Source organism: Gopherus evgoodei, chromosome 7 (genome assembly GCF_007399415.2).
Source record: "Gopherus evgoodei ecotype Sinaloan lineage chromosome 7, rGopEvg1_v1.p, whole genome shotgun sequence".
In the NCBI taxonomy this organism is placed as follows: Eukaryota; Metazoa; Chordata; order Testudines; family Testudinidae; genus Gopherus; species Gopherus evgoodei.
The window spans coordinates 94,831,078-94,845,584 of NC_044328.1; the positions used below are offsets into that span (position 1 = coordinate 94,831,078).

The 14,507-nt window shown below is 45.6% G+C and overlaps 1 protein-coding gene across 1 annotated transcript in view; it reads right to left on the reverse strand.

Annotated features, from left to right (window-relative positions):
• Nucleotides 1–7,626: 7,626 nt before the first annotated feature.
• The window catches only part of NUP210 (nucleoporin 210), a 125,904-nt gene continuing 119,023 nt past the window's right edge, over nucleotides 7,627–14,507 (reverse strand). Inside the window, exons 37-40 of the mRNA XM_030568114.1 lie at nucleotides 14,259–14,475; nucleotides 13,513–13,608; nucleotides 13,320–13,403; nucleotides 7,627–9,753 (exon numbers count right to left, since the gene is read on the reverse strand). Of these exons, the coding sequence (XP_030423974.1) occupies nucleotides 9,653–9,753; nucleotides 13,320–13,403; nucleotides 13,513–13,608; nucleotides 14,259–14,475 (498 nt within the window). The 3' untranslated portion in view covers nucleotides 7,627–9,652. The remainder of the gene's footprint in view (nucleotides 9,754–13,319; nucleotides 13,404–13,512; nucleotides 13,609–14,258; nucleotides 14,476–14,507) is intronic.

Consider the following 14,507-nt stretch of genomic DNA (forward strand, 5'->3'; position numbering starts at 1 on the left):
TAGCAACTCAGTATCTCTCAATCTCTTTAGCTCTAAGTGGGAAAAAAAAGCCATTTTTCTGAAAAACCAAAGTTAGAGTTGTGGAAACTAAGGCATCTTTTACCATCACTGAACACAAGGGAGTTGAGATGATCAGCAGAGCTGACTGGAAAAAAAAAAAAGAAAGAGAGCAGCCACCTGGTCGTCAGTGCATACCTTTATGACCCACTACCTGGTCAACCAGCAAGCCTGAGAGGACGTGGATCTCCTGGACTGGCACCTGTGCCAGGAAAGCCGCTGAAGCTGCTTGCGCCCTGGTCGAGTGGGCCGTGACTGCCAGGGCTGGAACACCTGTGAGATCATAACATGCCTGAATGCAGTCTGTAATCCAGGAGGAGATTTGCTACGCATTTTAGATGAAAATTTGACAAAAATATTTAAATAGAAAACTATAATTTTGAGGAAAGATTTAACAAACAACCTCTCAAAATCTGGAAAATGTTGACCAATTCTAACGTTGAGGAACCCAATGGAAAGGGCCCAGAACGTTCCCTACCATTTCAATCACAGAAGATTTATAGAACTCCTCACCTATTTCAGATGAGCACTCTCAGCCACTCCCTGTCAAGTTCATTAAGAACAGAAAAAATGGCTACCTACCTTTTCGTAACTGTTGTTCTTCGAGATGTGTTGTTCATGTGCATTCTACATTAGGTGGGCGTGTGCTGCGTGCACTAGCATCGGAAACTTTTCCCTTAGCGGTACCCATCGGCCCGGCGGGGCCCCCGCCTGAGCGGCGCTACTGCACCGTGCATATACACCCCCGCTGGCCCGACCCCCACCAGTTCCTCCTTGCTGGTGATTCCAACAGAGGGATAGGAGGGCAGGTGGTGGAACAACACATATCGAAGAATGACAGTTACGAATAGGTAGGTAACCATTTTTTCTTCTTCGAGTGCTTGTTTGCATCCATTCCACATTAGGTGAATCACAAGCTTACCTTCGGAGGAGGGTAGGAGTCACAGAGCAATTGATCGGAGGACTGCCATGCCAACCGCTGCGTCCTCTCAAGCTTGCTGGTTGACCGCGTAGTGGGTCATAAAGGTATGCACTGACAACCAGGTGGCTGCTCTGCAGATCTCCTGGACTGGCACCTGTGCCAGGAAAGCCGCTGTAGCTGCTTGCGCCCTGGTCGAGTGGGCCGTGACTGCTGGGGCTGGAACACCTGCGAGGTCATAACACGCCTGAATGCAGTCCGTAATCCTGGAGAAGATTCACTGCACCAACACCAGGAGGCCTCTCCTCCTTTACACCACGGCGACGAACAACTGCTTGGATTCACAAAAGGGCTTGGTGCGCTCTGAGTAGAACGCCAATGCTCGGCGGACATCCAGGGAGTGCAGACTGTGGTGACCTGGGTCCGCATGGGGTCTTTGAAAAAACACCGGCAGACAAATGTCCTGGCCTAGATGGAATTGTGAGACCACCTCTGGGAGGAACTTAGAGTGTGGGAAGAGCTGCACCTTGCCTTTATGAAATACTGTATATGGCGACTCTGAGGTAAGTGCCCTCTGCTCAGATACCCTTCTGGCCGAAATAATGGCCACCAGGAATGCCACCTTCCAGGAAAGGTAGAGGAGGGAGCAGGTAGCAAGGGGCTCAAACGGGAGCCCCGTGATCTTAGAAAGGACTAAGTTGAGATTCCACAGGGGAACTGGTGGGTGTGAGTAAGGGAATACCCTCTCCAGTCCTTTAAGCAACTGCCCCACCATTGGGTGGGAGAACACTGAGCCCCCTGAAAGCCCCGGGTAGAAGGTGGAGATGGCTGCCAGATGCACTCTAATCGAGGATGGGGCCAGCCCTTGTTGCTTGAGGTGCAGTAGATACTCTAGAATGGTGGGCACCAGAGCCTGGCGTGGCTGGACCTACTGGGACCCACACCAGCACGAGAACCTTTTCCACTTGGCCAGGTAACTTGCCCTAGTAGAGGGCTTCCTACTACCAAGTAGAACCTGATGCACAGGGAGGAAGCACTGGCTCTCCAAAGTGTTCAGTCACAGAGCTTCCACGCCGTCAGATGCAGTGGTTGCAGGTCAGGGTGGAAGAGCTGCCCTTTGTAATAAGGTCCCGGTGTAGGGGCAGAGTTACCAGGGCTTCCACTGATAGCTCCAACAGCGTGGTGAACCAGTGCTGGCGGGGCCAGGTCAGGGCGATGAGGATGACTGCCGCCCTGTCCCTGCGCACCTTGAGCAGGACCTTGTGCACCAGAGGAAACAGGGGGAAGGTGTATTTTAATTCCCCTCCCCACGGGAGAGTGAACACATCTGCTATTGAGCCCGGGCTGCGGCCCTGGAATGAGCAGAACTGCGGGCACTGGGCATTGCCCCTGGCAGCAAACAGGTCTACCTGGGGAAACCCCCACTTGCAGAAGAGTGAATAAATGACACCTGCTCTGAGCGTCCACTCATGTATACAGTACAACCTGCTGAGGTGGTCCACTAGTTCGTTCCACACCCCCAGGAAATGTGATGCCTCGAGGTGAATGGCATGGGCTATGCAGAATTTCCAGAGGAGGAGAGCCTCGTGGCAGAGTGGCGAGGAACGGGCTCAGCTCTGCTTGTTTATGTAAAACATGGCGGTCGTGTTGTCTGTCAGAACTGTCACCCTGTGACAACTCAACGTGGGGTGAAAAGTCTGGCAGGCTAAATGAACTGCCCTGAGCTCTTTCACATTGATATGGAGCAACTACTCTGCTCCCAACCACAACTCCTGAGTCCTGAGGTCTCCTAGGTGAGCACCCCATCTGAGGCCTGATGTGTCCGTCACAAGCATCAGTTCTGGCTGTTGTGCAGCAAAGGGGATGCCTTTGCAAACCACGGTCTGGGACAGCCACCACTGCAGGGAGTCTAATACGCCCCCTGGGGCAGTCACTACCAAGTCCAGGGGGTCCCTGCCTGGGTGGTATACATGGGTGAGCCAAGCCTCCAGCGTCCTGAGTCTCAGTCTGGCATGCTTGACCACATGGGTGCATGCTGCCATGTGGCCCAGCAGCCTCAGGCAGCATCTGGCCGGTGTAGCAGGAAACTGGCAAAGGGAGTTCACTGCTTGCTGGATGGCCAAGAACATGATACTGGGAGGCTCACCTTTGCTTGTACCGCATCTAGGACCACCCCTATGAATTCCACTCTCTGCGTTGGAATGAGGGTGGACTTGGGGACGTTGACCAGGAGCCCAAGCGTGCGGAATAGTCTCAAGGCCACTTGCACGTGGTACCCAACCTCCTCTTTGGCCCGGCCCGCCAGGAGCCAGTCATTGAGGTATGGGTAAACTCGAACCCTCTGCCTCCATAAGAAAGCTGCCACCACCGCCATGCCCGTGGGGCTGCAGCTAGGCCAAACAGGAGAACTTGTGAACTGGTAATGTTCTTCGTTCACAGTGAAGCGCAGGAATTGGCAATGCACCGAGTGGATGGCTGTCAAGGTTTCTTTCCCCACTTTAGAGTACAAATGTGGGGACCTGCATGAACACTTCTAAGCTTAATTACTAGCTTAGATCTGGTAATGCTGCCATCAGCCAGAAAATCAGTGTCTGGCGCACTCCCTGTCCCTCCCCCCTCCAGACTTTCCCCTCCCTGGGTTGCCTTGAGAGGCTTCACCAATTCCCTGGTGAACACAGATTTAAACTCCTTGGATCTTAAAACAAGGAGGAATTAACCATCCCCCCTCCTTCCCCCCACCAATCCCTGGTGAGTTCAGACCCGTCCCCTTGGATCTTAAAACAAGGAAAAATCAATGAGGTTCTTAAAAAGAAAGCTTTTAATTAAAGAAAGAAAAGTAAAAATTATCTCTGTAAAATCAGGATGGAGAATGCTTTACAGAGTACTCAGAGTCATATAGCCCAGAGGAAACCCCTCTAGCCTTAGGTTCAAAGTTACAGCAAACAGAGGCAAAATCCTTCCAGCAAAAAGAAACATTCACAAGTTGAGAAAACAAACATAAGACTAATTCGCCTTGCCTGGCTATTACTTACAATTTTGAAACATGAAAGACTGATTCAGAAAGATTTGGAGAGCCTGGATGTAAGTCTGGTCCCTCTAATCCCAAGAACGAACAACGCCCAAACAAAGAGCACAAACAAAGACTTCCCTCTACCAAGATTTTAAAGTATCTTGTCCCCCTATTGGTCCTCTGGTCAGGTGTTAGCCAGGTTTACTGAGCTTCTTAACCTTTTACAGGTAAAAGTGACATTAACCCTTGACTATCTGTTTATGACAATGGCGATATGAAAGCATGCATCCTTCCTGTTGAGGGCAGTGTACCAGTCCCCCAGATCCAGGGAAGGGATGATAGTGCCGAGAGAGACCATGCGGCATTGGGCTTTGATGAGGAACTTGTTGAGCCCGCACAGGTCCAGAATGAGGAAGTAGCGGGAGTAGAACCCTTTCCCTCTTAGGTCCTTTGGTACCAGCTATACTGCCCCTGCCTCCAGGAGTGCGCGAACCTCGTTTTCCAGGAAGTGATCGTGAGAAAGGTTCCTGGAGAGGGACGGGGAAGGGGGATGGAGGGTAGGCAGGAAGGAGAACTGACGCCAAGAGAGAGGTCTTCGCTACGGCCTTGCCTTCATCCACCAGTGCTGTAAAGTCCTGTTGGGAACTCTGCGGGAGGCTGTCCTTAAACTTCCCCACTGCTGCCCAGGAGTTGAAGTTATGTCTGTTGAGGATGGCCTGTTGGTTAGCAGTCCTCAACTGGAGGCCCCCTGAGGAATACAACTTCCTGCCAAACAGATCCATGTGCATCATTTCCTTGGCCTTAGGGGTCTGGGCCTTTTGAGATTACCAGGGAACACAGGCTTGGGTGGCAAAACAAGAAGTCATACCCCTTTGATGGGGCACACTACTTGCGTTCCACATCTTTGGCTGTTGGGATGCTGGAGGCCGGGGTCTCCCATATAGTCTTATATTTTGACTGTATGGCCTTAATAAGCAGAAGCACTATTCTAGATGGACCTTCTAGGCTCAGGATATTATCCACCATGGGGTCCTCCAGCTCCACCATCTCCTCGGCCTGTAACCCCAAGTTATGAGCAACCTTACACAGCAGCTCTCGGTGGGCTCTGTGGTCTACTGGTGGAGGTCCCGATACCGCTGTGCCTGCTATCATTTCATCCAGGAATGACGAAGAGGTCAGCAGCTGCTCCTCTGACTCCTGCTGGTCCTCTTGGCCCCCCCCTGCCCCAAAGGAGAGTCTTCCATCTCAGGCCCGGGTAGCTGACCCTGGGGCAGCACCAGACTTGATGCTGATTTCTCCAGTCTCCTGCCTGGCAACAGTGCAGACGGTCTGGATGCCGTAGCTTCCCGCATGGAGGATCGTTGGTGCGGGGACCAGGACCAGTGCACCGAGTAGCTGGTCCTGGAGGGAGCCCCTTGCCGCTGGTGGTAGGCCCAGGGGGTGCAGAAAGGCCAGTGTCCTGGGGGTCCCCATTGGGGTTGCCATCCAGCCAGATGTTCTCTGCTGTCTGGTGTCCGGTGTGGGTAACTGTGCCAGATTCTGCCGACGCTGAGCATGAAGGCCATGGCAGTGCCGTCGATCTGTGCTGGCGGGAGGTCGACGAGCAGCTTCTTGCCGATCGGGAACGGGACCGATTCCCCGCTGCTCGTCGGACTGGGACCGGTGACTTTCGGAAGCCTTCGGTGATGGTCAGCTCGCCTTCTCCTGGTGCCGGTCTCTGGAGGGTGTCAGAGAGCGTCGGTCCCTTGCACCAACCTTGTGTGCTGACTCACCACTGGTACCAAAGTTTCCTTCTGCGTAGGGGTAACAGAGTCCGCAGAATCGACGCTTGACTGGGACTAACGCCGGAAGCGATGCCGGGACAGTAACCTCAAATGGCGCACCATTGCTGGCTTTCCCCTCAACGGCACAGGAGGCCCGGGTTCTGGAGGCTTCTCCCTGATCAGGAGAGGGCTCACCGCCGACAACCCAATGAGGTTCTTTGCGACTCAAAAGGTGTCAGGCATGGAGGGTTGATCCATTACTCCCTCAAGCCCATCGTCCTCACTGAGTTCACTTATGACTGGACTCAGGGGGACTTATGGCACTGGTGCTGGTACAATGTCCATCCTGCTTTTTCCAGTGCCCGGGCCCTTAGATGGCGCTGGTGTCCTTTGCGGGGAACATCCGTGCCCTTCTTTTGGTGTGGCCTTGGGCTGCACCGGGGAGGATGAGTGGTGCTGGGGCCTACTTTTCTTGTGCTTGTCTGGCACCGGGTCTCTCGACGACTCCGGGGTACTCTGCACCAAGGAGGCAGGAGCTGGCGTCAGGTGCTCCGGGCCCGATGGCTGCAGAGCTGCCTCCACCAACAACTGCTTCAAGTGAAAGTCTCTCTGTTTTAGGCTTAAACGCCTTGCAAATCTTACACCTGTTTGGTGTGCTTCCCCCAGGCAACGTAGACAGGAGTCGTGGGGGTCACTAACTGGCATAGGCTTGCGGCATGTGGCGCAAGCTTTAAACCTGTGGCCCTGCGGCTTGCCCCACGGTGAGTGCTGGAAGCCTCCAAGCACCTAATCTATCAAGTGTCCACAACAAGAGAATGCTAAAGAACTGACAGCAGCTAAGTACTCTAAAGCTAAGGGATTGCTTCTTCTACGAGAGCAAGAGGTTGTTCCAATGCTGCCACAGATGATAAGAAGACTGGAGGGGGTCGGGCCAGCAGGGGTATATATGCATGGCGCAGCGCTGCTGCGCCGGCAGGGCCCTGCCAGCCTGATGGTTACCACTAAGGGAAAAGTTTCCTACGTTAGTACATGCAGTGCGCACACACCTCATGTGGAATGGACGTGAACAACTCTTGAAGAAGAATCAAAGGTGTCCAGATTCTGGACACCTCAGCTGGATATATCAGAAGAAATCAGCTGCGAGATATAAGTGTAGGTGACAGCATTTAACATTGCTGTTCAGGGGCTTAACTACAGAATAAAGCAAAACATTTGGTTTTCTTTACAGAGCAGTTCAACTCTGCAAAGTGTCTTAGTAAAAATGGCATCACGGGGTTCCAGCTTACCTGTATTTCAGTCATTCCATGTCAAATTTGCTCAGTTTACAAGTAAAAGGTTTTTTTTAAAAAACACTTCAATTGGTAAATTTACACACTTACTCTTGGTTTGGACAGTCAAGATAGATTATTTTTCTCACATCGCCTGTAAAATCCTGTAGGGCAAATTACACTTTCAGTGGCACTTGCATAACCCTACTGTCTCCAAATTACACCAGTTATAATAAAAGTAAAAGCAATTGTACCGATGTAATTGAGGGGCATAGTTTGGAGACAATGAAATTGCACAGGTGTCACTAAGGGCATAACCTGGTGTGCAGAATCTTTCTTTGTGGTGGTGGTGAGTGAGAAGAGAACAGCCTGTCTTGACTGTCAAATCGTATGGTGAGTTTTCAGGACTGACAATGAGAAAAAACAACAACAACAGTGTTTTACTTTCACTGAAAGCAAATTTGATATGCCTGTTAATCATTAGAGCCAATAAACGTGACAAGTTTACAGTCACTTTGCAACATGACAACAAAGGTATAGCATGGGATACAAATAAGAGGCAAACAGTTTGTAATGTAATTTTAGCTATTAAGCAGCCAAGACATAAAAAAAAATCTTATAAAGCTTTATTAAATAAAACAAGTATAAATGGTCATATTTACATTCAAACTGTCAATTTTAAGGAACACCAGCATGTAAGGCACATCTGTATTTATCAAGCACTAGTAAATAAATTACACAAAATCTCACAGAAGGAATACTATTGAACAATGTGGCATTTTCCAGTAGTTCCATGTAAAAAAACCTACATGCCATCGAATTTGTCTGTGTATACATTCATGTCTTTTGAATATTTGCCTGTATAATCTTGCATATTTCATCTATTTCTCACAAGAAGAGCTCAGTGTTTTACTGGCTCTCACTGTAATGACACAATATTATGTTCCTTATAACAGATCAGATCACCTTCACTGAACTACTACTACTTGTTGTTTGACACTTCACAACTAAGGAAATTATTCACAATTGTCCCTCTGACAGTATTACATATATGTAAACAAAGCTTGAAAACAAAGCCCACAGGGTGAAAGAAAATGACCAATATTTCAATTTTAATCATCGAAGGATTTAATATACCACAACTGAGGTAATTTTTCCCTCCTAGGAGCGATATTTTAAAGCTAGGGCTTGAAAACCACTCTCTTCTCATGTTTTAAAATAAATGTGTAAAAATCTCACTCGTGTGTACTTTGTTGGCAGTCTTCTGAAAAGCTCAGCATGTCTGAGCATGTGCAGTGATCTACCTCCCAGTTTAGTAAAGTAGATTCTGATTTTTTTTTTTTTGGTCAATAATGCAGTTTGAGTCATATGGGCCTCTTCTAGCCAATCAAAACTTAAAAAAAAAACCCCAGAACAAAAACTGAAATCATTTACTACCTATGCAATATGCTGCATACACTTATTTTATTACACATAGCTGATATAAGGTAAGCACTCTTTTTACTATTAAGTAAAATATTAATTATACTGTGCCCTGCTTGTACACACCATTAATAGCTAGTAGTAAAAGTCAACATTTTTAGGGTGCCCATATTGTACCAGAGACAAACAGGTTAAACTAACTGACATTCATACTTTGTTTTTATCATATAACGTGCCACTTAGTTCACAATGCAGTAATGGGGGCAGTGGTGATGCATGGAGGCTCAGTGTCTGCTGAGGTACCTATAGTTCTAAAACAATCAATAAAACACACTGTTTGTCATGTTTGTATTAATAGAAAGCCAAAAATAACTGCCTTCACTCAAAAAGATTTGCATACTCCTTTGTAACAGTTCTAGAAATCTTCATTCGTAAATTATGGTTACTCAAGAAAGGCACATGCTTTTTAGCATTCTCGGTCATTCAAGGCAGGAGAGTACAGTAACCATAAATATACTGCAATTGTACCTATGTGGAGGGAGCCATATTTATAATTTTCTGTAAAAAATAAACAGACCAATCTATTCACAGTTATTACAGCATTTCCTATTTTTACTGGCAACTAATGAAGATAAATCACATTGTAAGGCTAAAATATAAGAACACATCAGTGCAATACATTCCTGAGTCTCATGATGATAATACTGGAGCCCAAAGAAAACGTTAGTCCTTTGAAACACAGACTCCTTCACATTTTTGTCTCACATTTTACCTGTTTTACTATTTCCCTTCTTTGAAAACCATGTTAAAAGAAAGTTAATTTCCACAGAAAGCAAATAAAAAAAACCCCTAACACTTAAGCACTTCCTTCTAAATGTATCTTCTAATTGCGTGACGCTTGCAGGAAAGCTAGCTTAGCACAAAGAGAGCTAATTGTCCAGTCATCTTTGTCAACTGACCATAACATAAAAGACACAAGAATGGATTTTATAGGATTGAAAGCATCCCCTTAAAAATTTAAAGAGCATTATGCATTAAAAAAGGTGTTGCACAGTATATTACACCGCATTTTTAAGATGACTTGCATTACACTGGCATTTGAAAGTTTTTTAGCCTAGCTGAGAATTTTCCAGAGTGAAATGATTTTGCTAGCATTGATTCTTTTTCCAGCCCAAGTATATGTCCTGGTGCAGATGAGTCCTGTAGTCTTTCTTTAATGTGAAGCATAACCAGTACTCCATAGCCTGGAGGGAGGACTGTTTTTTCTATCTGAGTACGAAGGACTGAGAGAAGCTGCAGATGAAACAGAAAAACCTACAGTTGTGGAGAAAGAGAGGAAACAATTATATTAAGGGCAGGGAAGCGAGGGAGGAAAAAACCAACAGCTGCTCTTAGATTGGATTAACACTGGAAGGGAGTCTAAGGACTCACTGAAAATAAAGCTCCGCCTTTATATTTTCAGGTACATTTTAATCAAATGAAGATGATGGAACTTCTGTATTTCTTCTCACAAGCAACATGAATTAATGCATTGATAAAACCCCTGAGGCCCACACATTTATTTTATTTCAGTAAATAATGACAGAAACTAATAATCTGGGTTTGTTTTACCTCACTCCGAATACCCCAAAGTCATTCATATGAAGTGAGGCTCCAGTTCAGCAAAATACTCAAGCATGTGCCTAACTATAAGCAAATAGTCCCAACTGAAGTAAATTGGATTATTAATGTACTTATGTGTGTTGCTGGCTCAGGGTCCTACACTGTAATAGGTATTCAGTGACTCCTTTGTAGGACTGTGTGAAATTGATTGATTTTTTTTTTTGTGAAAGTTAATGCGATTTTTTCCAATAATTAAGTTTATGTGGTTATTGACCACCTCATGTTTTGATTCTCCATGGCAGTTCAAGAAACTGAACATTTGTCATGGGCAGGTACCTGGAAACTCAAATTCACACAAAAAGTCACTGCAAGGAAAACAAAGAAATTGGACATTGTTGCAAAAAGTAAAAGAGGAGGATGAGTAGGTGGTGGGGTTTGCAAAACTAATCCTGCTTAGTGGGAGTGAGGGGTTTGTGAATTCTCTTCTCTTCTCAACCAATGACTCACCTTAACATGTTACAAGCAAATTTAGGCCTCTATTGGAAGTAGGTAAATCTCTGTATTACTAGTTAATAGGGAAACGTAAGGTGCATAGTTGCATTCAACTTCACACATCAAGTCCGTGTCAGAAACATTATTAGAATACAAGTCTCTTGACAGCTAGATCTATTTCCCCCAAATAATTTCAAATTGTAGTAAAATTGAACTCTTTGCAAACTCCAAACCAGGCACATGTCAAGAAAAGATTTAGGTACAAAAATGTCACCCAGCTGTAGTGGTTTTACCTACTTTCTGTTTTGTCCAAACAGAATAAACAGCACTTTAGCACCTGAGGTCTCAATTTTGGATAAGTCTGAATGTGCACTAGTTGGAGCTCTGGCCCTAACAGCATCGACAGAATAGTTCTATCAAGTCTGAATTCATTAACTCAGGTGTTTAAATACTTGCTTTTTCTGGTCAAGGGGAAAAAAGGAACAAGGCAAAATGGGAGGCCCTGCAGGTGTAGTGGGAGTAAGAATTTCTTTGGAAATCTGGTAATTGTATTCCCTGTACGTTACCTTCTGTTCTCCGACCCCTGGCATAGTTTAATGATGCTTAGGCCAATTCTTTTTTTCCTTAGATTTTCAGTGGTATGGGAAAGCAGGAGACTACAAAAAGCAAGTGAAAGGCTCATCCAGTTTTCCTTGCACCTGGCTTTCTTAATCACTTGCTTCATCCCAGATCAGATAAGATCTTCCATTTTTTCCAGCAATTTTTTGTAGCTAGAGAAGCTTCCAGCCCTTCTGCACTCTGTTCCCAGGTATCTAATACTGGGACTTTCACTGTAATTGAAGGCAAAGAAGTTTTCTTCTCTGCTCTATGTAGACTATGCAGAGGATGGAAGTTTCCCAGTGCAGTGAGCTGGATACAGTAACTCCCTACTTAACATTGTAGTTATGTTCCTGAAAAATGCGACTTTAAGTGAAATTATGTTAAGCAAATTCAATTTCCCCATAAGAATGAATGTAAATGGGGGGTTAGGTTCCAGATAATTTTTTTTTTTTGCCATATAGTACAGTACTATAGTTGGGAGGTGCCCCTGCCTTACTCCACACAGGCACAGCCCACTGGCACTGGAGACAATGAGGCAGGCAAGGAGGCTGAAGGTGCTGTAGGCTAGGAGAAGCATGTTGCGCAGCAGCAGCTTCCCCTACTCTGCAAGCACCAGGAGCGGGGGGGCTCAAACCTCGACCTGCCCACGCCACCCCTTCCCCGAAGCCCCCACCCTTAATCCGCCTCTTCTTCCTCCCCCCATCCTCATTTACTCCGCAGGCCGCGTCCTTGCTCCTCCCCACTCCCTCCTCTGCCTCTGCCCATGGCAGTCAGCTGGCTTGCAGCGTTCAGGAGGCAGAGGAGGGAGGGGAAGCCTGTGCGCCAAGTCCTCGCTCCTCCGCCCTCCCTCCTGAATGCCACAAACGAGCTGATTGCAGTGGGCAGGAGGCGGAGGAAGGGGAAGGTGCTGATCCACGGGGTCTGCTGGCAGGCAGGAGGTGCTGTGGGGGGGCATAGGGGAGCTGTTAGGGGTGCTGCCAGCTGTGGACAAAGCAGCCAAGCGATGTTCTAGCAAAGCACTGCACAACTTTAAATGGAGCTTGTTCTGTAATTGAGCAGGGACCTAAGATCGAAACAACGTTAAGTGAAAGGCCATTAAATGGAGAGTTACTGTACCTCACAAGATTCATTTAATACATGAAACATTGTAGAAAGTACTGTTGAGATGATCACTAAGAAGTGAAATCCAGGTAATTAATTCTGATTCCTTGCAGGCCCTTGCTCAGACTTTAATAAAGGGTAACGTAATACCAAGGAGGAGGAAAGAAACCCTAAGCACATTTTACTAATTATAACAACATAAGAATTTTGAGTATTTCCCAGTTATGCTGGGATTGATTTCCAAATTAAAGTTAAATAGACTCCCTGCTCATTGTTTTTCTTTTTAAAGACAGGAACATGTCACTACTTTCCATGGGCTTTTCAACAACGGAGCCTGAAGCATTACTAAATCCTTTCTCCCAGCACACTCTTTTGGCTAACCTTCATTCCACCAAGGCTGCTTTACAAATAAACAACCAAACAAATAAATAAATAAAAGATGTGTCTGTTCTGCCACAGAGGGACTGAAATCTCCATTACAGCATAGGAAACTTCACTGAAACTCTCTTAGTGGGATTTTCCAAAGATCATAACTAAGACAAGATGTTAAAAATTTCTCTCTCAATCAAGAGTGAAACTACTGAGAATCAAATAATTCTGATTTTTTCTTATGTTTCTGATCAAACCTAAGTATGTACCTGTGTAACACTGGGATTTCTGATGTGCATGTTACATAAAAGGCAAAGTAACATCCATAGAAGGTACATACTGAGCTATGGGAGTTTTTGTCATTAGATTCCATAGGAGCAGGAACGGGACCTTAGTTTTCTCACTACTGCAGTTATTTCTTCCCTCCCCCAAAATATTTCTTGCAAAATACCATTTAATGATCCTGATTCTAGTCTCCATCACAAAAATGTAAAGCACAAGTATTTCCATTCAGGTCTAAGGAGTCAAAGCAGTATAGGACAGGTGTGTGTGAAATCAGAATCAGGAACACTAAAAGTTGTATACTGCTTAGATGCCAGCCTTGTAATTTATTTCAGGATACAGGGTTCTCTTAGTGCAACCTCCTTGCAATAATTCAGATGCAATACCTAGGGTAACCAATTAATTTTATTTATAACTGGGTAACAGCTGCTTACTGTTATAGCTCTGCTGAGGTGTTGTCCTTGGGGTAAATGCTGGATAAGTGTTCTGTTCTTTTGGGGAGAAAACTGCATGGTAGGCTGAAAGACATTATCAAAAACATTTCAGAGTGGAAACTATTCTTTTAAAAGCACAGCTAAAAATGTTTGAAAGTTAGGAAAATATGACTTCAGGTTTTTACTTCCTTACCTATGATCACAACAGCTGTCCCCGCCAGCAGTGCAAAAAGCGTGAAGAACATTACTTGATAGGAATCAAGGAAGTGTTGGAATAAGCTGGCTCCGTCTGTGGAACCGATTGAAAAGGAGAAATATCACATGATGTTATAAATAGCACTGTATCTTTCTAATCCTCTCTAATGACAACTGGGCTCTTTTCCTAGCTTTTTTTCTATTTCATTTTGAATATTTATTTGTGCAAGATACATTTTATTAGTTTAAATAACATGACTGACTTAGATTACAATGGCAATTTCCACTATAATGTTCAAAATGTGCTTGTCGGTGATAACTCAAAATAGATTGAAATGTCACACACATTGTTCCCACATCAACCCACTAATCAGTTTTGGAAATGCCAAAGCCGTGTTTGAGAGTATGTAAAAATTAAAGGAACAAGTACTGTTGGATACTATAGAATTATGGAATTTATGCCAGCTGGGACGGGCAAGCAGCCGTTAGGAGAGCACATTCCAAAGACAGTAATTGGACTGACCCAGAAAGGGAAATCTGTTCAGCTTCAGCCACAAGGAGCATTTGCGTGCAAACCTTGCTGTCAGAATATTAGTGTTTATCTTACATATCAGACAACTTTTTAAGCTGACTGTTACCCTGGCTCAAATCTAAACCACACTAAGTTCTACACCACCACCCTGAACACTAATGAATGTTGGAGATTTATTATGACACATGAAATATACAGATAGATACACTTACGTCTCATTGGCTCGCTTCTCTCAGCTACATAAATCACTGTCACCGGAACAGTGATCGACTGGTCAGTCACTGGGCTGGATATGGTAAGAGTGGTTGATAAGGACCCCTGGCTTGGAACTCCTGGATCATATACACTCACAGTGTAGATTACATAACTAGGCAGTCCATACGATTTCTCCTTCTCAAAGGCCTTCACCATTGGTGACCCACATTTCACCTGCAAGACAAACATACTGTCCCAACAAGCAC